Source organism: Myxocyprinus asiaticus, chromosome 44, assembly GCF_019703515.2.
Source record: "Myxocyprinus asiaticus isolate MX2 ecotype Aquarium Trade chromosome 44, UBuf_Myxa_2, whole genome shotgun sequence".
In the NCBI taxonomy this organism is placed as follows: Eukaryota; Metazoa; Chordata; class Actinopteri; order Cypriniformes; family Catostomidae; genus Myxocyprinus; species Myxocyprinus asiaticus.
In genome coordinates this window covers 31839657-31867045 of record NC_059387.1, presented here as the reverse complement: position 1 = coordinate 31867045, position 27389 = coordinate 31839657, and the positions used below count along the sequence as shown (strand labels likewise).

At 37.4% G+C, this 27389-nt stretch overlaps 1 protein-coding gene across 2 annotated transcripts; it reads right to left on the bottom strand.

Annotated features, from left to right (window-relative positions):
• Positions 1-998: 998 nt before the first annotated feature.
• Positions 999-23509, bottom strand: LOC127434427 (kelch-like protein 14). 2 transcript variants are annotated; one of them, XM_051687175.1, is made up of 9 exons: positions 22784-23509; positions 21289-22195; positions 17493-17614; positions 9109-9198; positions 6440-6518; positions 6044-6234; positions 3548-3706; positions 3156-3313; positions 999-2336 (listed from the first exon to the last, which is right to left on the bottom strand). In XM_051687175.1, exons 2-9 carry the CDS (start codon positions 22170-22172, stop codon positions 2196-2198), a joined length of 1824 nt encoding a protein of 607 aa, XP_051543135.1. In that variant the 5' UTR covers positions 22173-22195; positions 22784-23509; the 3' UTR covers positions 999-2195. The 2 variants fall into 2 exon arrangements, with proteins under 2 accessions (XP_051543135.1, XP_051543134.1); XM_051687174.1 differs by having other exon boundaries at positions 21289-23509.
• Positions 23510-27389: the final 3880 nt, after the last annotated feature.

Sequence of the window (27389 nt, the reverse complement as noted above, 5' to 3'; positions counted from 1 at the left end):
ACAGGCATGGTTATTACAGGACTGCCTGAAAACCAATATGGTTGTAGTCAAAGTTCTTTTCAAGGCAGTCTGTCCACTCGGCTGCCATCTTGGGAAAGCTCCTGGGCAGCTTTTTACTATAAATACAAGAGGCAAAAAAAGTGTAGCACCTATCTACTTCAACGAGGAAAGACCAACATCTCCAAAACGGTTGGTCAAGATTACGAACAAAGAACATATTTCAAGTCAACAGTTAAATCTAACAACAATGGTATCATAAATTGTGCTTCTTTAGCTCAGATCAAGCTTAAAACAAAAAACAAAACAAAAAAAACACTATTTGTCAGGCTGGTCCCGCTAATGTGCATGTGCGTTTTCAAATCTTACTGACAGGCAATGTCTGCATCTACAAGGTGATTGGCTCTTTTACCTGTAAGGTGGGACATCCGCCATATTGGGTGCTTCAAATGCTCCCATTTAGTTTAATACAAATGGTCTGTCTTGGGCTTTTTTGTTGTAGTCCAAAAAAGCACTAGAGAATTAGCATTTTCAAGCCATTCCCTTGGGATTTTCCTATGGGTTTTTATATTGGCAGGTTTGGAATTATGAGTAAAATAAGGTAATAAAGTGAATTTCGAAGCTACCGTTGACTTTTTCTCCATTATGAAAACCCAAAGGAAATTCCTGTGGGAACCCATGGTGAATTAGCCATGCGGTTTTGCCTTCAAATTGACACCAAGGCTGAATGAATGAATGAATGAGGGAAGGAAGAAAGGAAGGAAGGAAGTATCAAAAAAGGTACTAGACATACTGTTGCATATGGTGACTGATAACTGTCACTTTAAAAATAAAAAATACAAATATTCTGCTTCTCTATCTGAAAAATAATGTGCCTCTTCTAAAGGCTTTCAAGAAGTTTGTACTTAAGATTTTAAAATAAATCCAAACACAATGTTTAACATTTTATCAGATCAGAAAATCAGACATTACAACATTGTAGTAAAACAAGGAAGTCATAATTAAAATGGCGCAGCTGTAATAATACATGTGTTGCACATAAAGTGCACCTAAAAATGTATCATTGAGATATTGCGCTTTTGTGGGTGAAGCTCAGACAGATACATTACTGATCCAGAAATTCAGTTTTATTTTCATAGACTAAAATGTAAAGAACATAACAGGATTTGAGAATAAATCCCATGAGCACAAAATGTTCCACTGCAAGCAATTATTAACAAGAATGAAAAAAACAACAACATTCCCTTTCCTCATCAAAAGGGCCGACAAATATCAGTGCAACATATTCAGATTTCTTATCACGCCTCGGAGAAACCAATCAGTCCAATAATTTATATGATTTTGACTCAATTTAAAATGGTTGATTTTTAGTAAGGCTGTTATTATGAGACGTTTTATGAAATAGAGCACCCTAGTGCTAAAAATAGGCACTGTGAGATATGAACAGGTAAACAACATGAACAAAGCAAATATTTACCCACAGTATAATACAATAAGCTTTCCACTCCACGCCATGAATATATAACACATGGCTCAGTAAATAATATAATGATTGTTCAACCAATAATCAATCAATGCTGTGTCTGTGTTGTCTGGCATGATTTGTTTTTTCTTTTTTTAAATAATTGACATTTAATCTTCTTTCATCTATACAAATAACAATGTGCCACTTAAGTATGGCGACAATATCTAATAAGCAGACATTGTGTGATATATATTAAATAGCTGATATCTACTCTACAGTGCACACAGAATTGTGATTTTTGCTTGGAAAAAACATGAAAAGTCCTTTGTCAACCCAAATCAACATTGTCTCTTTCATCACCGGTTTCCACAAAATACAAAGTACATATGGAAGCTACATCGATTTGAAAAAGTATGTGTGCCAATGTCAAGTTAAGCGAAAACATTTACGATTAAAAATGGATTGAGTATGAGCAGTTGAATGTCAACACATGTGTGCATCAAATATGTAAAGTTGATGATTTACATCAGTTTAAACTTTTAGGTATGAAAGAAACAAAGTGCTCTTGTCCGACCAGTAAAAAAATAATAATCTGTGCACCTCATCACCTCCTGTTCAAAAGCTGCAGGCGTTTCTCAGAGAGAGTCCTCTCATTCATTTTTGTTTAGCGGTGGACTTTACATCCCAACAGCGCTTTCTTCTACTTGGCTGCATTCTTCGCCGTTCTATCCAGTTATTTGTTAAATGGTAAACAGGCTTGCAGTATGACCGTAGCACAGGCCGGCCCAGCTAAAGGTTCTGCCACCTCTCCTTCCATTTCTGTCCAAGTGCCTTTCTCTGGACTGTAACAAATGGTAGATGACTTATACGCCCCCTGAAAAAGAGAGTTTTTGATGAGTTTCTGTCTATAATATTTTATTCAATACTTGAGCAAATTTCAATAGGTTTTTTCTTTTCTTAAAATGATAAAAAAAAAAAAGAAAAGTATGTTTGGTCTTAGACACCACTAACAAACAACATCCTGCATTACAGTATATCCAGTGGGATCTTAAATCTTTGGATTAAATTCTTAATCTTTATCAGATCCCAACTTGTATTGTATTGAGATAATGTTTTGCTACCAGAGTGTTAAATCACAGGGGCTACTGCAGGAGTTTAACAATGCTGAAAGATTTTCTTTAAAGGTGCAGTGTGTAATTTCTAGCATCACCAAACGGAATTGTAAAAATGTTTCCTGAATACTCTTCGTCTTCCATTAGTCAAACTAACAGTCCCAACCCAAACTCGTGCCACTGGATGAGTCAACGGGGGAACCAACCAAGAATTTACCCACAAAGAATTTCTAGCAGAACTGGACTTAAATATAGATCTGTTTCTCACCCACACCTATCATATCAATTCAGAAGACATGGATTTAACCACTGGAGTCATATGGATTACTTTTATGCTGCCTTTATGTGATTTTTGGCGCTTCAAAATTGTGGCACCCATTCACTTGTATTGTATGGACCCACAGAGCTGAGATATTCTTCTAAATATCTTAATTTGTGTTCTGCAGAAGAAAGAAAGTCACACATCTGGGATGGCATGAGGGCGAGTAAATGATGAGAGAATTTTCATTTTTGGGTGAACTATTTCTTTAAAGGACTTTTTTTTTTTTTTTTAAGTATGAAATGCTCCAAATGTAGTTTACCATGCTCCAGCTGTAGCCCCCCACTAAGTAAATACTGTCATCAAGTACAGCACATCCAGGTCCGCTGCGTCCCTCCAAGATGGGCATTTGCAGAATGTTCCACTGATCCGCTTTAGGGTCGTAACATTCAACCAGCATCACATCCAGATGAGAGAATCCTACATCCACAAGTAAGAAGTCAATGGAAAACTCCAAGTGTATATGCTAAGCTTGAAAGTACTCTGAAGAGGGATGTTAGTTTGCAAAGTGTTACTTTAGCAACATCTGAATCTAATCATTAATTTTAACAATGTATTTAATATACAAAAACTATACTGATTATGGTTGTACTGTTTACATGGTCAGACAACTGTCCCTACAACTGAGATTTGGCATACTGCTTTTGAAATTACCCTTTAAATGGTTGCCGCCAATAGCATAAAGGCGGTCGTTCATGCCTGCGAGGGCGTGTATGGCTCTCTTAGTGTTCATGTCCTGTTTCCGAGCCCATACGTCCATCACAGGGTCGTAGCAATAAAGCCAAGACACATATTCTCCATTGTGAACCCCACCTGAAAACATAAAAAATGCTAGTTTTAGAAATCAGGGACTAAAAACGGTTCAAGGAACAAAAATGGAAACCGAAAATGAACAAAATTTTAAGCAAAACGTAACCGAAAACAAAAACAAAGTGATTTTCAATTGTTCCGGAATGAAAACTTTCTATTTAAATGCTGGAAACTGGTTATAACCGGTTAATTTTGTTCCGATAATTGTTTCATGAAACTAAAGGCCAGAGGGTTTATCACAGTTTATTTTTGGAACTACACCAATTCATGTTGCCAGAAAATATTAAACATGTGCTTTGAACCTGAAGGAAACTGCTGCATCACACATTTCTTTCCCTAATTACCTGTTGTGGATGTTGTATTCTGTAAATGAAGACCTTTTTAACATCCATGTACAATTACTACATACTATACAGGCACGGCTAATTTAGATCCAAGGAAAACATTATTAGATGTAAAAAGTACTTTTATCAGTTGTTTTAAGTTTAATAAGTCTTCACTGAATTATTGTTAGATATGATGCATAAATACAGATTTGATGCTGCCGGGCTTTGACTCGAAGGCAGATCTTTAATAAAAATGTTACTTAACTGTTAATTAACTGTATGCTTGTTACGATTTCTATTGTGCTAAATAAAAAAATAAAATAATAAAAAAATGTATTTTGGGGCAAGTGTCTTATTTTGACCAGATTGCTTGCTTCTCTTGTGAGATCTGGCAACGCTGCAATTGTTATTTCACCCACCCCGTAGAGCAGAGTACTGTCATTATAAAAAGAACGTTCTTTTATTTTGTTCTAACCGGTAATCATTTGGAAAGGAGGCTACAGTTTTTGCTCAGAACAAATTGAAACGAAAAACATTTTGGTTTTAGTCCCTGTTAGAAATTAAGTTTTACATTAAGGGTCAATATTTGCTCCTTGGATTTGATTTTCAGGGGCATTTTTTAACATTTATGAGAGCATATTTTTTTCCAACCATTTAAAACAATCTGGGTCTTGTCCATTTATATCAAATATGCTAATTGTAATAATTTATTAATACAAATTCTGAAGATTGAGAATTTATTACCTCTTACCCTAAGAATTGATTCACTCAAAAAACATATTTTAGCCTATTTTTAAGATTTACGCATTTCAATTTCATAACAAAATTCCATCAAACTGAATTGTGTAATGTTTAAGAAATATAAATTAATAAAACTTTTTTAAATGTTATTTAATTAAAATAACTCACTTCATTTGGATGGAATTTTATTAAGAAATTAAAATGCATGAATCTTAAAAAAAAATTTTTAGTGCATTTTTATGCCATAATATGTTTAAATAGGACCGTAATAGAATGTTAAGAACTATTTCAGATGTTACAAATAAAAAACTTAAGAATGCATTACGAGGGCATTTTGTATCACCACATTTTGAATTCTGGGGGTATTTTGTCATTTTTGGTGGCATTTTTGCACAGAGCTCCTCTTAATTTCTGTCCCTGGTGTCAACATGAGGACAATATGACAACATTTCTAATGAGAATTCAGAGGTTTACAAAAAAACAAAGTCAACATGAAATCAAAATTGACCCTTCTTTATTAATACATGTTCTTGTCTTATTGTGCACGATTCTTTGGTGCACGTTATTACAAAGAACAAACAAAATGTTTACTGTATCTTTGTAAATATATATCTTTATCTTTGACTTGAAATAAAATGTGTTGTAAACCTGATCTAGAATAAAAAATAAAAAAAACATGATCATGCAGAAAATTGACATGTTGCTTCCGAAAGTTCAAGTACCCTGAAATTGACCCAGTTTTGCTTAATTAAAGCGCCTTCCCCCATCTGACATTTTTGCATCAATTCAAGTGTTATCACATTTCTCTCTAGCGCTAAGAGACACTGGTTCTGGTTTCCTTTCGGAACCAGGAAGTAGGTTGTGGAGGTTGCATTTTCACTCTAAAATTACATTTTTTCTCCACTGACGGTTAGGTTTAGGGTTGGGGTTTGGATTAGCGGGTAGAGTTAATAAAATATGCAGGCTTGTTGACTGTATTACATCATTTACAACTAAAAATAGAACACACTTTTGGCACCACTCTCTGGACATTTCACCCAGAATCTGGCACTCACACCTGCCCAATACGTTCAGCAACACTTCCAGCTTCGGCCACTGGGGGCAGTGGTTTAAAATTCACATTGTGATAACTGCAATTGGACTACGTTCAACTTTGCTCTTAGTGGATATTCATAGCCAAACCCTTTCAGATTCCATCACTTCAATGTCACCTGTTAGTAAAGTCTCAGACACTTTGACTAATTCACTGTTTGGATGAGGTCTATAGACAAACCTGAGATGTATATTTTCCCATTGTGCACAGCCCCTGCGTGTGCAGCCAACGGCTTAGGAAGAGACGAAACATAATTCCATTCGTTTGTCTCAAGGTTGTAGGCTTCAACGCTAGACAGATAACCTGTCTCGTTCCTTCCCCCAACAACATACAAGTGCTTATCCAGGCAGCACGCGAAGAAACTCGCTCTCCTGAAACAAAGACAAGATGAACAGATCTCTTCTTAGAATCAGTCAATGTAGAGTCTGTTTACAGCAAATAAGCCCACAGCAGCCAGGAGCGAATTCATCATGTAGGCTTAAGAAATAATTATGGTCATATTTTCAGCTCATGTTATGAAGAGCTCTTATTATTTTATGAATAATAAATCATTTTAAAAGACAGATGGCATCATACCTTTCCTGCATGGGTAGTAGTTGTATCCAGCTATTGAATCTGGGATCATACCGACTTACAAAGTTAGTGCTGTGCTTGCCTGCAAAGATGATACAGGTATTAGTTCTGCTGTGGATTTAGCATTATCTTATGCTTTTAGCATAAATCAGTTGGTGATGTCATGACAATAAAGAACATTTAAAATAAAAGGAAAGTTGTTCCAAACCCATATGACTTCCTCTCTTCCTCAAAACACAAAATGTGAATGTGTGACATGCATTTCAAATCAGATGATTGCAACACGCTCCAAAAAAGTTGGGACAGTCGAAGTGTTTACCACTGTGTATAACATCACCATTTCTTCTAATAACACTTATTGAGTGTTTGGGCACTGAAGACACACGTTTTTTAAGTTTAGCAAGCAGAATTTTCCCCCATTCATCCATTATGTATGTCTTCAGCTGCTCAATTGTATGGGGCCTTCGTTATCATATTGTGCGCTTCATAATGCGCCACACATTCTCAATTGGAGACAGATCAGGACTGCAGGCAGGCCAGTCTAGCACCCGCACTCTCTGATTACATAGCCATGCACTTGTAATCTAGTCAGACCACAAAACACGATTCTACTTTTTTACTTTCCATCTCAGATGAGACCGAGCCCAGAGAAGTTGGTGGCACTTCTGGACAGTGTTGATGTATGGCTTCTGCTTTGCATAGTAAAGAATTAACTTGCATCTGTGGATGCAGCAGTGAATGGCATTGACTGACAAAGGTTTACCGAAGTATTCCTGAGCCCATGTCTTGATATCCATTACAGACAAATTATGGATTTTAAGACAGTAACGTCTGAGGCATTGGAGATCACAGGCATTCAGAAGTGGTTTTTCAGCATGACAATGTCAAACCACATACTGCCCGGATTACAAGAGCATGGCTGTGTAATCAGAGAGTGCGGGTGCTAGATTGGCCTGCCTGCAGTTCTGATCTGTCTCCAATTGAGAATGTGTGGCACATTATGAAGCGCAAAAATACGGCAACAAAGCCCCTGTACAACTGCGCAGCTGAAGAACTGCATAATGAATGAATCGGGGAAAATTCCACTTGCTAAACTTAAACTTGCGTCTTCAGTTCCCAAACTTTTAATAAGTGTTATTAGAAGAACTGGTGATGTTACACAGTGGTAAACACTCGACTGTCCCAACTTTTTTGGAGTGTGTTGCAATCATCTGATATAAAATGAGTGTATATTTTCAAAAATGAATGAAATTCACAAAGTAAAACATAAAATAATGTGTTGTTGTACTTTCAATATGGCACACGGTGAATATAACTTCCAAATCACTCGTATTTATTTTTATTAGCATTTTCCATACTGTCCCAATTTTTTTGGAATTGGGGTTGTAACTACTGTAAATTCCAAATCTTCTGAAGCCATATGTCTTAAATTTCAGACTGTTTTTCACACAAAGATATCAAGTGGCTTTAGAAGACTTGGAATATAGTGCATAAGTCATATGGACTGCTTTTACAGTATGCACTTTTATGGTACTGTGATGAGGAGGAGGGCGTGGCCGGGCCGTGATGGAGCACGGCCAGTGCTGATTCAGCTGATCAGCAGGAGAGCGAGATAAAGGGGTGGCCGGAGACGCCAGTTCGAGAAAAAGAGACACACGCGGCCGTGCTGCACGTTTGTTTATGTTTGTTTTAAGTTTACCATTAAAGTATATGTTTACTATTCAGCCGGTTCCCGCCTCCTCCTTGCCCGTCCTTATACTGTTACAGTGGTGCCGAAACCCGGGAGGGAGGAGGGATGCACTGTCGCAGAGTCCTCACTGCTGCCATCCGCCAGGGGAGCAGCCGCGGCCGTCTGCCTGGGGACGGAGGGGACGCTGCCGGCCGCCGAGAGCCGGAGGAACCACAGCCGTCTGCCGAGAAAGGGAGGAGCGGTTCCATCCGCCAGGGGCCGGAGGACTCGCTGCCGTCCGCCAGGGGAGGTGCGAGCTGGTGTCCATCAGAGGGCGGAGGAGTGGTTGAGGACCTGTCGACAGCTCGTCCGGGAGCCAGTGAACAAGTTCTTCTTTCTCCTCTCTCTTTCTCTGTGTCTCCGCTCACCCTTTCCCTCTCCCCACGCCTCCCCTCGCCTCTCCCCCCCAGGTTCACAGGAGGCGGGGTGGACCACCGGCTAACAGAACGGCCGGAAGGGCAGCGTCTTCCCACCAGAGATGGGGGGGAGTTAGTCAGACCGGTGGTGCCCCGGCCTGAATCAGGCAGGGGAGGAGTGTGACGAGGATTAGCATTAGTTAATATGAACTAACAATGAACATTACTTTACAGCATTTATTAATCTTTGTTCATATTAATTTCAACATACACTAATACATTTTTTAAATCAAAATTGTATATGGTAACATTAATTAATGCACTATGACTAACATGAACTAACAATGAATAATCAATTGTATTTTGTTAACTAACATTAACAAAGATTAATTAATGCTGTAAAATATATATATTTAATTGTTTGTCCATGACACCTAATGCATTAACTAATGTTAACAAATGGAATCTTATTGTAAAGTGTTACCTTCAAAACTGCTGCATAATGCATATCACAAATCAGCTCATGATTGAGTTTTATTTTCCAATAAAAAGACATTAAGAGACATTACATTTATTTGTGTTTTTACCATTAGGGTTCCACTGGTCTTCTCCACCCAGTAAAAGAAGGAAGTTTTCCACCTCGACCACACAGTGATGGGCACTGTTGTATGGCATTACTACAACACAAAGACAAAAACAAATGAGTCTAATGCTCCAGTAATAGTCATACTCCAGCAGCCAGCCCAGCCGACAAAAAGAAGACAATAGAGCTAAACCATTATCATTTAGAATATCATATCAGATGATAAACGTTCATGTCATTTGATATTGCATGCAAATATGTAAGTCTGATGTGGTCAGCTAGTCATTGTCGCAGTATAAACCCAGATGCAAAGCGGATGTCTTGTATCACCCTGAGTTGGTTTGTTTTGTAAGTATAACCAGCTGACTGTATATTATCCCACTTTTACACAACTACTTACTAATAATTTAGTAAATAAATAGACATAATATTTATCTGAGGTAATAATGTGATAAGTGGTACCAGAGACATAAATACACAAATATACATGTAGGAAATCTGCTGCCTGTGATAATTATACAGTTTAGTGGTCAATACACAACAATATTTGACTGCAGAATGTTGCGATCAGCCAATCAGAATCAAGTATTCCAGAGTGCCTCTATTAAATATTGACATTATATTGGTCTTCAGCGACCCTGCTCTTTAAATTTCGGCATCGGCCATTAAAAAAAAACATATTTTGAAGAATCTGACTTCAAAAATCACTGGGAATCCAATCAAATGCATTTTCTCCTTTCAACTTCCAATGTTTCCTCTGTAGTATACACAGTCCCTGGTGCAGGTCTGCAGGAGATCTTTGATAAACAGCCAGTGTTCCAGCAATAGTCCTTCTTGTCTCCATCTCCTCTAATTCTTTGCCTCCTGCAAATGTGACCCCCAGTTGAAATAGAGAGAAATGGCCGTAGGTGACAGTCATAATGAACACGATCATGTTCACCCCATAAATCTCCATCCGGAGCCTGTGCAGCGTAAATCAGTCGTACTCTAAGAGCCACCTGTCTACCTGCATCATTCATTTCCTCTGTCACATATCTGCTGCCTGATGGATCACAGTTGCTTTAAAATTAGACAGCCTTGAATCTCGCTTTCCAATGCAATCTAGCTCCAGTTTGCGAGTGACGTGCTGGGGCCTTTCCATTGAGGATGGATCAGGATTGTAACAGCTCCATTCCACCTCCATCGTCTCACTGCACACAAATCTGAATGATTCACACTGATCTAACTTTCATTGAACAAATTATTCGACCTCTCTGGTGTCTGGAGCCAAGATACGTAGTAAATATCTGCTGCAGATATAACACTTGCTCCAGCAGACACAGTGTAGAAGATGATAGGTGGTTGTTGCAAGATGATTCAAATGATTAAGAAGTCACAGTCTAGGCCTTGTTATTGTTTTTAAGCCTGACCTACACAATTAAACAGATGCATCAAATACATATTGCTAAACTGACTGAAAAGAAGCCTGTCAACTGTGAAGACAAATAAAGTTGATGACTTTTTTCTTAAAAGCACAAATCTACTGAAATTCAGCTTTTTGTCAAGGGGCTATATCAAATCACAGGGTAACACACAGTATCATAGTGATTTAGTACATTTAGACTGTGAAATGGTTGAAATCATATTCCTACTGAACAAAGTTCTGGAGTTTTTTTTTTTGTTTTTTTTTTACAATGGCTGAAAAAAAAGCCATGTGTTGTGGCTTTTTTTTTTTTTTTTTGGCACAATACAGCAAAAGTAACAAAGCAAATAAAAGCTGAAAACAAAACAAAATTAAACCACAGCACAAAGAAATTAAGCCAGAACACATTTAAATTAAGCCGCAACTCAACAAAATTAGCAGAAAAGGCTCAGTAGTTTTTTCTTATATTGTGGCTTAATTTTGTGTGTTGTGGCTTAATTTTATTGTGCTTTGAATTATTTGTTATGTTGTGGCTTAATTTTGTTGTGTTATGGTTTTATTTCATTGTGTAGTGGATTTTCCATTGTGTTGTGGCTTAATTTTGATGTGTTGTGGATTTATTTCATTGTGTTATGTTTTTTTTTTGGTATGTTGTGGCTTAATTTCATTGTGTTGTGGCTTAATTTCATTGTGTTGTGGCTTAATTTCATTGTGTTGTGGCTTAATTTTATTGTGTTTTGGCTGTTCCGTAGTGTTGCGGGTTAAATTTGTTGTGTTGTGGCTTTTTTGTTGTTGTGTTGTGGCTTAATTTCGTTGTGTTGTGGCTTTTTTGTTATGTTGTGGCTTAATATTGCTGTGTTGTGGCTTTTCCATTGTGTTGTGGCTTAATATTATTGTGTTGTGGCTTATTTCATTGTGTTGTGGCTTAATATTGTTGTATTGTGGCTTAATTTTGTTGTGTTGTGGCTTTATTTCATTGTGTTGTGGCTTTATTTCATTGTGTTGTGGCTTAATTTTGATGTGTTGTGGCTTTTTTGTTATGTTGTGGCTTAATATTGCTGTGTTGTGGCTTTTCCATTGTGTTGTGGCTTAATATTATTGTGTTGTGGCTTATTTCATTGTGTTGTGGCTTAATATTGTTGTATTGTGGCTTAATTTTGTTGTGTTGTGGCTTTTCCATTGTGTTGTGGCTTTATTTCATTGTGTTGTGGCTTAATTTTGATGTGTTGTGGCTTTATTTCATTGTGTTGTGGATTTTCCATCGTTTTGTGGCTTAATTTTGTTGTGTTGTGGCTTTTCCATTGTGTTGTGGCTTTATTTCATTGTGTTGTGGCTTTTTTTGTTGTGTTGTGGCTTAATTTTGTGTTGTGGCTTTTCCATTGTGTTGTGGCTTTATTTCATTGTGTTGTGACTTTTTTGTTATGTTGTGGCTTAATATTGTTGTGTTGTGGCTTTTCCATTGTGTTGTGGCTTAATATTGTTGTGTTGTGGCTTTATTTCATTGTGTTGTGGCTTTTTTGTTATGTTGTGGCTTAATATTGTTGTGTTGTGGTTTTTCCATTGTGTTGTGGCTTAATATTGTTGTGTTGTGGCTTTATTTCATTGTGTTGTGGCTTTATTTCATTGTGTTGTGGCTTTATTTCATTGTGTTGTGGCTTAATATTGTTGTGTTGTGGCTTTATTTCATTGTGTTGTGGCTTTATTTCATTGTGTTGTGGCTTAATATTGTTGTGTTGTGGCTTTATTTCATTGTGTTGTGGCTTAATATTGTTGTGTTGTGGCTTAATTTAATTGTGTTGTGGCTTTATTTCATTGTGTTGTGGCTTTATTTCATTGTGTTGTGACTTTTTTGTTGTGTTGTGGCTTAATTTCATTGTGTTGTGGCTTAATTTCTTTGTGTTGTGGCTTAATTTCATTGTGTTGTGGCTTTTTTGTTGTGTTGTGGCTTAATTTTGTTGTGTTGTGGCTTTATTTCGTTGTGTTGTGGCTTAATTTCATTGTGTTGTGGCTTTTTTGTTGTGTTGTGGCTTTATTTCATTGTGTTGTGGCTTTATTTCATTGTGTTGTGGCTTTTTTGTTGTGTTGTGGCTTTATTTCATTGTGTTGTGGCTTTATTTCATTGTGTTGTGGCTTTTTTGTTCTGTTGAGGCTTTATTTCATTGTGTTGTGGCTTAATTTCATTGTGTTGTGACTTTATTTCATTGTGTTGTGGCTTTTTTGTTGTGTTGTGGCTTAATTTTCATGTTTTGAGGCTTTATTTCATTGTGTTGTGGCTTTATTTAATTGTGTTGTGGCTGTTCCGTAGTGTTGCGGCTTAAATTTGTTGTGTTGTGGCTTTTTTTGTTTTTGTGTTGTGGCTTAATTGTCATGTGTTGTGGCTTTATTTAATTGTGTTGTGGCCTTTTTTGTTGTGTTGTGGCTTACTTCTGTTCTGTTGAGGCTTTATTTCATTGTGTTGTGGCTGTTCTGTACTGCTATGGTTTTAATTCATTGTTTTGTGGCTGAATTTTGTTGTGTTGTGGCTTAATTTTCATGTGTTGAGGCTTTATTTCATTGTGTTGTTTATTTCGTTGTGCTGTGGTTTATGTTGTGTTTTCAAATTTTATTTGTTTTGCTAATTTTGTTGTGCTGTGCACCTCTGGGTCACCATAGTTTTACTGTTTATAACAATATATTGGGGTGAATCTCTTTGTCAAATCTGGGCCCCAAAATATTAATTTCACATTATTTTCATGACGATTAAGCACTTTTTTCTCTCTCAAAGTTACATCATTACATTAATTCTAACAAACTTTATTCTCATTACCATAATATGACAAAATGTTGTTTAAATTGAAGTATTTACAGTATACATCATAGTATTGATTTTAATTTATCATTGTTAATTTGTTATTGTATTACAGTATTTTTTTATAATATCACAATGCAAATAAATCTTAATTGTCCTGACAATAGGCTTCAATTCTTTATGCAAAATATGATTTCTGACCTGAATGCGACCTGGATATGTTTTTGTGGCATTTACCCTATTCGTTTTTAAACCTGAAATTTCCTAGAGATTATAATCCAAACCTAGGCAAGTCATTCACATTTTGCGGATGTAAATTATTGATCTATTAAACCTGTCTGTCAATCTAACCAATTTTTTTATTTTTGGGTGAATTATCCCTTTAAAGGACTCTATATTAGCTATTTACTTAGTACAGAACTTAACATATAATATGGAATAGTCACAACCACAACTCAATGACAGAAGTCACAAATAATAGAAATGTCAGCTCTGTATTGTGTCATGTAATTTTCCTGGACAACAGTGCACTTTGGGTGCAGTAGGAGGCAGTCTCTCCATTGTGCAGAAATGCAGTCATGAAAACCATCCTAAATAGTGCTGATGAGGGTTTTAATCAGTCTCCGTTAACCCCCCCCCCCCCCCCCCTTGGGTTTCGGCTCATTGCAAAGTTATGATTGAATGTTAATAACCTGCACACCCCAAATGACATCAAGGGGCTGCTGGTGTGCTCACAGGATGATTTTGCAGTTTGGTCGCTTCGCTTGGCCATGGGCCATTTGAGACTCGATGTCTGAGGCAGAAATAAAGGACATTACACTATGACCTTATGAGTGTAAGTTATATAGATCCAGATGTAATTCATTAATGCATGCTATGTGTGCTGGCAAAGGCTTACAAACAGGTTTTGGCATGTGAGGTGTCTTTGTAGGTCTCAAACCTCTGTGAGGCAGTCATTGGTTGACTGAACGCATTTTTATATCCGTGACACCAAACTAATGCATTCCCGTGTGTGTCCTTGTTTAGTCTTGGAAAGGAACAGAAACTAGAATCAACACTTTTTCAAAGCTCTTTGCTGAATAACAAAAATATTTTGCATGTTATATTAAGCTTCAAAAGGCTTAATTCAGGATTTAACTCAGTTTACATTGTTTTAAAAGACAGATGAGGCATTCAAATGGCATTTTCATAATGTTTGCTCTTTGCAAGACTCTTGTCTTCAAAACATTACCTGCTATGATTTAGATTTAGAAGAACAAACAGCATGTACATTTTGACTGAGCAGACTATTGCTATCCCACAAGCCACCTGGTGCTTGTCATAAACAACAAATTTCAACAGACACAGAATCATCTACAGACAGTAAGTGACTGATTCTGGACTAGTTCTAACAGTTTCATACATTAGAAAGCTGTTTTAACCATCTGACTACAAACCGTAAACTCTAGCAATGAGCGACTACAGGCTAGCTGAAATGAACAGACAATAATAAATAAACAAAATAAAAGCTTAACTGTAATAAAGGCTTTTACTTTTGACTCTGATACATTCTACGAATGTACAAATTATTTTAAGGAAATATGCAAATGAAATGAACAATCATGAGATCTCTTATGAGATCTTCTATGAGATCTCTTTAATATCTCAACTGTTTCTACAAGACAGCATTGACATTAAATGGAGAGCAAACAGAGACTTTTTCTTAATTTTCCTACTTCTCAGATTTTCTCCTGAGAAAAAGACCACAGCAATCTCACATGTGTGTCCTCTAGAGTTTCAGAAGAGATCTCAACAATATCTCAGATTGTGCTCAGATTTGCCACGATGCCAAAGTCAGCAAACATACAGATTACGATGGACTTCAGAGGATGAACTGATGCCAACTCCAACCATAAGAAATGGGATACTTCATATGCCACTGCCTGAACCTTGGATTTAGGAAAGACCTCACCAAAATGACCAGCCGGTTGAACTGTGATGCACCTCATCATTTCTATCTGCTTGCATCTCCTTTGTTTACTGATGGACTACACTCTTAAAATGGAATACATAAACTATCAATTAACTGCTATCAAAAGCCTTCATCAGCCAATTAATTAAGGACACTGCATCTATGTGAACTTCTGCAGTTAATCCAGGATGGACTTCAAAGACATTAGTCATTAATCTCACAGTTCATACTAAATATTTGTTTAAACACTGACCCTTAACACTTTAATACCATTAATTTTAAACCATGACCTGCACTGCACACAAATAACTAATATTGGCATTATATTCATTTTGTTTAGCCAGAGGGGAACTATTAACTATTTCTCTATTAACCAACATCTTATGGAGCCTTCAGTTTGCTCACTGGGGTTATAAATACAATTATTATTTAATTATTTATTTTTATACACAATTTACAATCATATTTAATCAAACTACACAATGATGACTAGTTATAGTTATTACACTTTCATTTTCTGTTAAAGTCTAATTTTCTGTAAAGCTGCTTTGAAACGATGTGTGTTGTGAAAGGCGCTATACAAATAAAAATGACTTGACTTGATATTTCAAATATGTAAATGACCTTAAACATTGCAAGCTATTCCCACAAGAAAAAATGAGATTGCTTTATTATCACAATGGAGACTATCTACCAATATCAACTTAAACATTTCTCATAAAATTCCCTGAAACCAAACTATTTGAGCTATGCGATCTGCTTTAATTTTATAGATCTATACAGTTAATATATGTCAAAATTTGCATAATGTTGATTACCACAAAAATGTATTCAACTTGTCCCTTCTTTAAAAAAAAAAGAAGAAGCAAAAATCAAGGTAACAGTGAGGACAATGTTACAATGGAATTAAATGGAGTGAATTTTGGAGGGGTTAACGGTAGCAATGTGATGCTTATAATATTATAAAAACACATTCATTCTTCTGTTAAAACTTGTATTATTTGAATTGTAAATTGTAATTTTTGCGGCAAACTAATGTTCTAGGCAGATGAAGTTCTAGTGTTTTGTCATCGACCTTACATTGTCATGGCAACAAAGTTATAGCAACATGTATAAAAAGGGCAACTTTTATCCAGTACTTGTCAAACAGTGAGCATTTTAACTTACATGTTATAAATGCTTAATAAATACACTAATTCATACTTATTTTAATCAAAACCATAAAATGCCCAAATGTCCATTTTACAATAAGATCCATTTCTATAGGTTACATACTAATGTAAAATAAATGTTATAAAGCATTTATAACAAGTGAGATAAAATTGAATATGACTTTGCACAGAAAAGGTTAGTAAGCGATTTTATCACACTAAAATCATGTTAACACACATATATTTTTTTTAGTCTTGTGCTATACTTTTGAAACAGTGAGTATTTTAACATTTACGGATTGGCCCAAATTAATTGCCTCACTGTTACCTAGATTTTTTTATTTATTTTTATTTATTTATTTTTTTTATAGAAAAGGAAGGACAAATTGGAATACATTTTTCTGGTAATAACATTATATCACAAAGGCTGTTGATTGAGCTTAACTTGTATTAAACCCAGTATATTCCTTTAATGCTGTACTTGATCACCACAAAACAAATATGATTCAAGAATGCAAAAATGAACAGATTCCATTCCTAGATTACACAATTATAACACCATGTAACTTTTCATGTTTTTTCTAATAATGACATCACTACTCATGATTCATATACTGTACAATTGAACTCTACTGCAACCATTTCAGTCCTTCTAGGAATTCTGATTCTAATTTGTTATACCAAAACACATGACACATTATTGGCTGCATACAAACCTTCCCTGCTGCTGCAAAGACAAATGCACTTACGAGAACATTTTGCCCTAATAAAGCAGTTTGATAAGAATATGTGTCATCTCCCGATAATGAATCTTCACAAGATCGTTAGATTAAAATTAATCTTGCCTGCATGCTTATGCAAAAAGACAGAGGGGAAAAAGCACAAGCGAATCCAGGCGTTATGGCTCCACAATGGTGTGAAGGCGGTCACGCTCTGATTAAAAAGTTACATTAAAAGTGATAGTGATACATCATTACCTCCTGTGTCTCAGGAAGCTCTCGCTCTATTCTGTTCTGCTATGGAACACAACCGAGCACAGGAAGGGTTCTTCCTATGGAAAATAAAGGGCTGTACAAGAGCATAGCAAAGTACTCACTTGTGAGGATCTTCCATGTCTTCTTTTCATCATCGTAGTATTGAACGAGATTACTAGGAAGGCGGTCGGGCCCCGGAGGGAGGCCCCCGACCAACAGGAGCATCCGTTTGTTTGAACGAATCCTGTGTAACAGAAAAACAGGTTCATTAACAATTCTGCTATTAACCTCTATTAGTGCATAGCGATTGCATATTTTGAATGAGATGCCACAACAGGGTAAAACATGTTCAAACATAGAGAGCGAGTTAGCAAGCTTGTTCCAGGCAAAGAACATTGGATGATGTTGCTGTTCTATGACTCTAACATTCCCTACAACCAAACAAAAATGAGAAATACTTCAGTTGATTTGTTTGCTTGATTCAGTGGTAGAATCTATTATCTTCCACTGCGATGATGGCCCTGATTAATTGTTTTGTATCGGTTCTTGTACTTCGATTTACACAGTACAGCAATAGTGTACTATTACTATATTTAGAAGTATATTTACTGTACTATATATAGAACTATATAGCAATGCTACAGGTTACTGTAGACTGTACTAATTAATACAAACATGATCTAAGAGTCTATATCACTTATGAGTGTGAAACATAATCTGATAACACACTCAGTTGTGCTACACCAGCTAAAAAAAAAAAGAAAAGAAAAGATGAAGGAATATTCCGGGTTCAATACAAGTTAAGCTCAGTCGACAGCATTTGTGTCCTAATGATCATTACCACAAAAAATTAGTTAGACTTGTCCCCTGTTTATTAAAAAAAGCAGAATCGCAGTCACAGTAGGGTGCTTATAATGGAAGTAAATGGGGCCAGTCCATAAACATTAAAATACACACTGTTTCAAAAGTATAGCCACTAGATGTAAACATTATAAATGTTAACATGATTTCAGTGTAATAAAAACGCTTACTAACCTTATCAGTATAAAGTTCTATCCTATATTACAACTTTGTTGTCATGACGATGGAATGCTAATAAATCCAGTAAGACACTGTATCATCCTAAAATAATGTCAACACCTATAATGTTTACGTCTTTTGACTATACTTTTGAAACAGTGTGTATTTTTTTTTACATTTTTTTTTTTTTTATCCCCTTTTCTCCCAATTTGGAATGCCCAATTCCCACTTCTTAGTAGGTCCTCGTGGTGGTGCGGTTACTCACCTCAATCCGGGTGGCAGAGGACAAGTCTCAGTTGCCTCCGCTTCTGAGACAGTCAATCCCCGCATCTTATCACGTGGCTCGTTGTGCATGACACCGTGGAGACTCACAGCATGTGGAGACTCATGCTACTCTCCGCAATCCACACACAACTTACCACGCGCCCCATTGAGAATGAGAACCACTAATCATGACCATGAGGAGGTTACCCCATGTGACTGTACCCTCCCTAGCAACCGGGCCAATTTGGTTGCTTAGGAGACCTGGCTGGAGTCACTCAGCACACCCTGGATTCGAACTCATGACTCCAGGGGTGGTAGCAGCGTCAAAACTCACTGAGCTACCCAGGCCCCCTGAAACAGTGTGTATTTTAATGTTTATGGACTAGCCCCATTCACTTCCATTGTAAATGGCTGACTGTAACCGCGCCTTTTGCTTATTTTTAAATAAATGTGGGATGAGTCAAAATTATTATCAACATTATGCCACAAATGCTGTCGATTGAGCTTCACTTGTACTGAACACATTACTTTAAATTGGATAGGCAACATTGTGCATAATTTTTTCATTTGGTCGCATTTTTGGAACATACGTTCATTTAGAACTGTTCAGCTGGGGTACACAAGCTCTAAAACTCATTTTACATCGGCGTGGTGACAATGTGAATCTTGCAATGTCAGTCTTTGCACTTGGTCACATTTTTTGTTAATTTACATTTAACTTCTGCATATGTTGATTTTCTCTTTAAATGTTATCTGTAAAGGCCCTCTTTTACTAAGTGTTATGCTAACAAAATTAGCAGCTATAGTTGGGATTAAGGTCATGCTAAGATCCAGACAGGTCTTGAAAGGTCTAGCTAAATTTCTTCCTTTATGTGTTCTCATCCTATTTGCCAAATCCTTACATGTGACTACAGTCAACAATGAAATCACCTGACATCTGTTTATTCACCCTAATAGTGCTTAAACATATTTAAATCACTTGCTGCATTCATGAACAAAAAGATATGCATAGATCCAAATTATTATGAATTAAATTAAACCAATTTAATAAAAACTCAACCCAGTCTCATGAAAATGGGTTCATCATTTATGACTTGGTGATTTCGTATGGTCTCGCACAATGTTTTTCGCAAAAACTCGTACGACTTCATCACGTGCAAACTCCCGGTTGTCTAATGCGGAAGTAAGCGCGAGTTCTGTGCACGAGGCGTTAAGGACATACTGATTAATATTATGCCTTTACCCAAACCCCTTATCTAAACTTAACCAATCAGTAGAGTGTGTAAACATGATAGGAAGCTGTTGTGTGTGACATAAGCAAGTAATTGTCACGTATTAGATGGAAACGATGTCCAGCGACGTCATTGGCTGTAGTGAAAGTCGTAGCAATTCAAACGAGTGCAGTCGCATGATATAATATGAATTAGCCAAATTTAAAAAAGTTGTACGAATCTTGACAATTTCACCTAGTTCTGTAGAATAATTCTGTGTACTGATTTCTTTTAATTCACATTCCACTTCAAGTTCATGGATTGTGCTCTGGAAATGTTATAAACACTGGTAAAACGGAACAGATCTGATACACAATGATGTGACAAGTGATGATCAAATCATTGCCAATTAGAGTTAATCTAATTATATTAGCAAATACGTAATTATATACAGTATGTATTAGTAATGTGCCCAAAGCCTTTTGCAAAATGACTTTCCAAAGATCTTAATTTCCCTTTAAAAATGAATAAATAAATAAATAAAAAAATAGAGACATTTAAATAATATCTGATAATATCTGATCTATGATGAAAAAGATAACTCTCTCACTCGCGTATTCTTCATTGACTGATTCCAGTTTATTCCACAATCACCTATTCCTGCTAATGATCCCATCTGCAGACTGCAATAATGTCTGCAGTATGCAAGCTTGCAACAGTGCTGAAATTAATCAACCCTGAAACAACACTATGAGGAGTAGAAAGAGGATCCCACAGATAAGGCAACACGTGGAAACTCTGAACAACTAAGGATCAGATATTCCAACAAAAGCAAATCTTACAATTTACAAAAGCAAAATGCTGTGTTAACTATAAAACATGTAAACACTGTACCATTTGTGGTCTTCAACAAACAGAATGATCTACATTTACTGACACCTATCAAAAGTCTTAAGTACTGTAGCTTAATAGTGTCTGGGCTTCACGTGTATGGCATTGTATTGTACTATACATTTATACACCCATATCTAACATATACAAGCTATAGGATAAAAACAAAACAGACAAGACTTTTCTTAGTCCCCTGTTTTCTCCCCTCTTCCCACATCACATCTCAAAGCTGCTGGGATGCTACAACAACACCCTGTCCACAAATAGACTAAACTTAGAAAATACGAGGATTTACTTATGTTATAATAGACATCATGTCTAATCGCATTTTATTATTCAGTCAACAGCATCTAAACAGGCCTATATCTAAATTTCCCCCATGACTAATATTTATATGTTCAAAAAGAGATTTAACACTTCTCAAAATTTAATATAAGGGGATTGTCAACATTGCTGACATTCAGCAGTTATAGAAGACCTAATATCTGTATAAAAGATTTTGATAAAATTGACATTAGGAAAAGGCTCCTACCTGCTGGCCGTGGTCTGTCTGCAGTGCTGTCTAAAGGGCATCAAGTGGTAGTTCATGGCATCTAGTAGCAGCTTCTGGCACACTGGGTCACTCCTCATAAACTCCACCGACTGCACCCTCTCCACCAGCTCCGGGGCCGGGATAAGGGCGAACCGCAGGCGCTTCATCAAGTCTGGAGCGTAGTGCATCCTGGTCTCCCGGTCATGCTCCAACCACAACACTGACATCTGAAAGAGAGCCAGCTCCGACTCCACGGGAGGAGGCAGGGCGTCCAGCATGGCGCACATCTCCTCAAAGTTCAGGAGGAGAACGTCCTCCACCAGGTACTTGTTGGCGAGCTTCTTGGTCTCGTCTAGTCCATGCAGGGCTGCAATCTTGCAGATCTGCTTGTAGTTCTGCACCGAGATCTGGTCGTTGAGGAACTGCACACTGAGCTTGGTGATCTGGGGTATGTTAAGGATCTTGCTGACGGAGAGCACCTCCTCCACCGTGTCCAGGGAGAGGGTTACGTTGGCGGTGTACAGGTACTCCAGCACCAAGCGCAGACCGATGGAGGAACAGCCTTGCAGCACCAGGTTGTTGATGGTGGTGGAGCGCGGGCTAGGCAGGAGCTTGTCATCCGGGGAGGAGGATGGAGTGCCGCTGCTTCCTTGGTCCTTCGCTGCCAGCCCATCTTCTCTGTTGAGCATGTGTGTGGAGAACAGAGACCTGAAATACTGCGAGCAGGACGCCAGCACCGCTTTATGGCACTGGAACTGCTGTCCCTGCGCGGTCAGAGTCACATCGCAGAAGAGCTGCTTCCTCCACAGCAGGTTGAGACCGTGCAGCAGAGTGTCGCTGTGAGTCGGGTCAAACGTGGAGGTTCGGTCACCCGATCTGGACATGACTCCGGGGCTGCGCACACCTCCTATGAGTAAAGAATGCCATTGGTGCACCACACTGCATTTCTCACCTAACACATTGCACATCCATATGCGTTTTTTTGACCAGATTGATTTGTAGTATAAAGGCATATGCATATCTTATGCGGATCTCATGCATGCATCAGATGATTTTGCATTATAAAGGCATATGCATCTCATTCATGCATTCGTGAGCGCATCAAATCATACGGAGGCTGCGGATTAAACAAACTGGGAGAAGCTATCTGCTACATAATATAGGCTACAAACTCGCATCTGTGCAAGCTATACTGTTATATCTGGCCACACGAACACACACACACCCCCCCTCACAACGGATAGATACATGTACACATTCCCCAGATATGCGATACAAAAGCAATTAGTTTGTCTCCCGCAACCATCATCGTAAACATAGATGTGCGATTGCGCATCGCTTTTGTCGGCAATCCGAGGAAACGCAACACATGTAATCCTTATGACGGTATTTGTGCGAGAACGCGAACGCATCGCGGAGAAGAAACAACTTTCGCACCATTTGCGCACCGTGCGCACCAGTGCTAAATGATGTTAGTAGGTATCCGAAAACTTACCTGACTCAAGAAAAGTAATGCTTCGGGTCCTTCAATGCACTTTCTTTGTTCTTCTTTGTGCGATCCTTTCTTTTAAAAGTCTATGATCGATGGATCAGAATACTAATCATTGATCCCCATTCATTTGTTCCTCTGATCATTTATGTTTCCTTTGAATTAAAAAGAAGTGAGTGTGTGAGTGTGAGAGGAGCTGTGTGCTTTCTGCAAGCGAAGAAGATGAAGAAGAAGAAGAAATATACGTGTGACAAATTATGCTACCAAGAAACAACACATCATTATCCTTGGGCCTGGGGCTCAGTGAGTCGTAACGAGAGTAATAGGAAATCCACGGTCGGGGAGAGAAACGGACGCGCATGGCCGGTGGAGAGAGACCGCGCAGGGGTATGGATGCTGGAGAGACTCGCAAAATTATGGCTCAAGGCTATTGTAAAACTGTCGAGCGTAAATGACTGCGATTTCAAACATCTATGGAAAAAGAGGAGAGGAGAAAAAGCGAGTCTTGCCTCCCTTTCTCTGTGCGCGTTATGGAGAGAACCGTCAAGTTTTAGTGCGCATTGCTAATTAGTCAATTTCTCTGTTCCTTCACAGCCCGACGCCTTTGCTGCTGAGCTGAAACTGCTAATTTCTGGGACCAGCCTTTTTTTGGGCTCTGAACGGGGGATGGATGAATGGCTTGTCTCGCACAAATGACAAAAAGCCCCCCTCTGCCTTAATCTCCATCGCCAAAACAACCCCATCCTTTTCTCCTTTTGCTTAGTCCTTCAAAAGAAGCAAAAGGGACTTTTAGGCAAACTTGTAGTGAACATCATGGCAATGACATTAAATGCAAATAAATGATTGCATCTCTTCAAATGTTGGTGGATTAGTCTGAATTGGCAAAAGACATGTTTTCTTTGTATTTATCTTGTTTATTATATTCACTGAAACCAGTTATTAGTTGTATAGCTACTTGTATGGTCACTCTTCATTAAAGTGCTTTTATTTTCAATAAAACAATTATCTTTGACTTAAGTCTTTTAATCCCTTTAATCTGACATATGGCAATGAGCTACTGTATATGAACAGATTTATAAAATGAAAGTTCACCTATTTAAGCACACTGACATTTTTGAAAATGCCCATTTTCATAGTATTTTAAATCCATACTATACTTTTATATCAGTGAAAACCATAGAAGAACTATATATATATATATATATATATATATATATATATATATATATATATATATATATATATTGCCATTATCAGATTTCTGTATGGGTAACTGGTGTAAATAGCCTTAGCTTTATCTTTAACCAAGTTCTCCTTTTGCTGAAATGACTGGCAGTCGTGAGCATACCTGAAAAGTCAGCTCGTAAAAGGATGCATAATTATTGCATTGCAAAGTGTATTAGCTACAATACTTTGAGAAATGTGGCCTACTGTCAATAGGCATAGATAGGTTGCTGACTGGTACTATGTGTTTTCTAGAAACTATAGTGAATATTGCATAGGCATATGATGGTATCGGTAGAGAGTGTTTCACCTGCGGTTAGATGCATCACTGTAGCCTCAATTAAATGATGTACATTCAATTTGTTGCTATTATACAGTAAGTATTAAAACCTACAACTCTGTGTAGTCGATCAATTTCAAAATTTGTTTATTAATAAAGTGAGATGTGTTGCTTATTACTGTATGTATCATGCAGATGTTATACTGTATGTGCATGGTCTTGATTAAGCACATATACTTGATCGATATATCTCCATTGCCTCTGCACATCTCAGATAAAGTGCCCTATAGGAGCCAACTGCATGATGAGATTTATCAGATCATGTGATACATACATCGGCAACATAGCTTGGTGCCTGTTAGCCAAGACACTGTATTTCAGCTTTGCATTACAGCCAACTGTGCAAGAATCAAACTCACTTCAGTTATTGTTATATGACAGCTGCTACAGTATAAGATTGTGGTATTTGCATTAATATACCTTATATAACAAATTAACAATATAAAGGCCTTTATCATTCATTAAAAGTCATCACACTGTGTAGGAAAAAAAATAAAATAATAAAACAGAAAATTATGTCTACACATTACTATTCTGAAAATATTTGGTGTTACCAGGCAATTATCTTTGCTACTTTACCCATAACAACAACATACTAGTGCATTTGGTACAGATACAATTTACTATTTTGCACCTGTCATAATAATATTCCTCAAACATGTTTTAAACACAAAGCTTTGCTTTTAACTTAGACCTTGTGTCCTGCTGTTTTAGTTACTATAGGAAAAAAAAATCCTATACACCAAAACTGCATGGAGTATCAGTTGATGTAATGGCAGAAATTAAAAAATTAAAAGCACATCAGTGCTTGCACATTAGTTTGCAAGTGCCATATTGTTTTCTTAGTATGTTGCTGTCTTCCATTTTAGAACATAGTATGAGGAAAAGGAATATTACCCTTTAAAATGTTTAGAAAATAAAGAATGTATAAAATAAAACAAGTCACGCAGCATTGTTATGCATATGCCCAATTAGTCAAACATATGTACTGTTTGGTAGCAGGTAAGATTAACGGTTCTAAATCTTTGTGCTATAACATAGTTGCTTGACATGCAAGACGGATTTATGAATGCTACATAGCCATCTGGAAAACAGCATCAAGATTACAAAGCCATTAAAAGAAAAGGTTTGAAATAAAGCATATGGATCAAGTGAAGGATTAAACTTTTTTGTTAGTTTTCTTGTTGTTTCGGCACCATAAATGGCTTGATACAGCATTGCCTATGCTACTAATGCAAGCTTTAATGCTGATATACATAATGTATATGACCTCATTTGATCTCCTCTCAGTCACGAATGTGAATGGCAACATATCTATTTGTTTTCCATGGAAGAAAGAAGGTCTTATGGGTTTGGAATAACATTGAACAGTGGCACAGTGTGTTAAAGTAAGATGACAAACGAGAGCTTTGGTGATCAGCTCTTGGCTGGAGAAGATCATAAAATATAGACCTTGATTAGTGTTACAGTAATACAGTTTTGGTGCCAAAACTGATATGTAGCATTTGCATGTTCAGTTTGCATATTGGAAAAGCATTCTGTGGAAAGTAGGGAAATATTTGTGATTTATGAAGTGAAATTTACAACAAATTAGAGTTTTTAGGGTCTGTGTTGGGGGATGACAGCCTTTGCCAACTAGAAGCGAAAAACCTCTAAGGAATATTTTCATCCAAAAATGAAAATAAATGATATACTCACCCTCATCAGACTGATCTCACTGTGAATTCGGCATCAACAGGTTGAAAGTTCTGCTGCTGGAATCGTCCTGTGCTTACCGAAATTTGAATCACTGCCCTCCAGTAGCCAAAGCTGGTAGTGTTGTTAAACGCATTGGGCAAGTGTGAGCTCCAGTCTCCAAGTACAATGTCTACAGAGTGGCGCCAAAAGCAAGTTGTATTTTTAGTTGTAAATGATGCCATACAGTCAACAGGTATGCATATTGTATTAACTCTACCTCCCTAACTCAAACCCCAACTCTACACCTAACTGTCAGTGGAGTAAAAGTTGAATTTTAGAGCGAAAATGCAACCTCCGAATCACACTCACCATTATTAATGTGAACACGATTACTCTCTGGTTCTCACGGGACCAGAACCTGTGTCTCTGAGGCTGCTCGCGCAACATGGTATCAGCAGCGTCAGAGGGAAAGGTGAACACATTTGAATTAATACAATAATAACTTATGGAGAACACCACTTTTTAGTAATTCGGCATAACGGGGTCGATTTCGGGATACATGAACATTTGGAAGCAGATTGTCGATTTCCAAGTGATTATGTAAGTTTGAGACTTCGTTTTTTTTTTTTTCCTTTTTCGAGCTTGACTGTCATGGTCACTGTGAACTGTCATTTTATGTAAAAAAGCTGCATGAAAATCTTCCTTTTCCAGAAAAAATAATGTCATACAGGTTTGTAAGGACGTGAATGATGACAGAATTTCAATTTATAGATGAACTATTTCTTTTAATTTTACAAACAATAATGCTTCTTTTCAAATCATAGTTCAGGGTTTTAATGGATTATTTGAAGTACCTGAGAATACAATGACAGTTCTACTTCTTAGTAAAGAGACTGTGCTCGTGACTTGAAGAGACCAAGGGGCTCAATTGATATGACATCGGCTAATTCTCTGTTGACTTGTTATACAGCTCGAGATGGCTGTCTTTGAGTCTTTAAGCTCTGTACTGCTACAGGGGCCCCAGGGGGCCCATGGACTTTAGACGGAGGGGCACTCCAATTGTGCCACGTTATGGAGGGGTGCTGAGTTAGCCTCATCACGTTAGAAGAGGAATCCGTAGACTAATTAAACCCTCTGAGACTGTGAATCGCAGACCAGATTTACAACTCTCTTCACAACTGTTAAACCGACTCATATTTATCGCTCAAATTACAGACACGCCACCCATGAGCGGACTGCGGGCCAGACGTCAGTGGAACTGGATTTTTACAATCAGGATGGAGATGTGTGTATGTGTGATGCGCAGATATGTTTGAGGCGTGCAGCCGTAAAATGTCTGAGTGGTTGTTTGGCTAACACGTTTCGGAAGTT

Coding starts and splice junctions, on each gene's coding strand:
- LOC127434427 (XM_051687174.1), bottom strand. CDS start 22,307: ATGCATATGCCTTTATACTACAAATCAATCTGGTCAAAAAAACGCATA. Junction 6,235..6,439: donor CTACTACCCATGCAGGAAAG/GTATGATGCCAT, acceptor TCTTTGTTTCAG/GAGAGCGAGTTTCTTCGCGT. Junction 2,337..3,155: donor GGGGCTACAGCTGGAGCATG/GTAAACTACATT, acceptor TCTCTTTTTCAG/GGGGCGTATAAGTCATCTAC.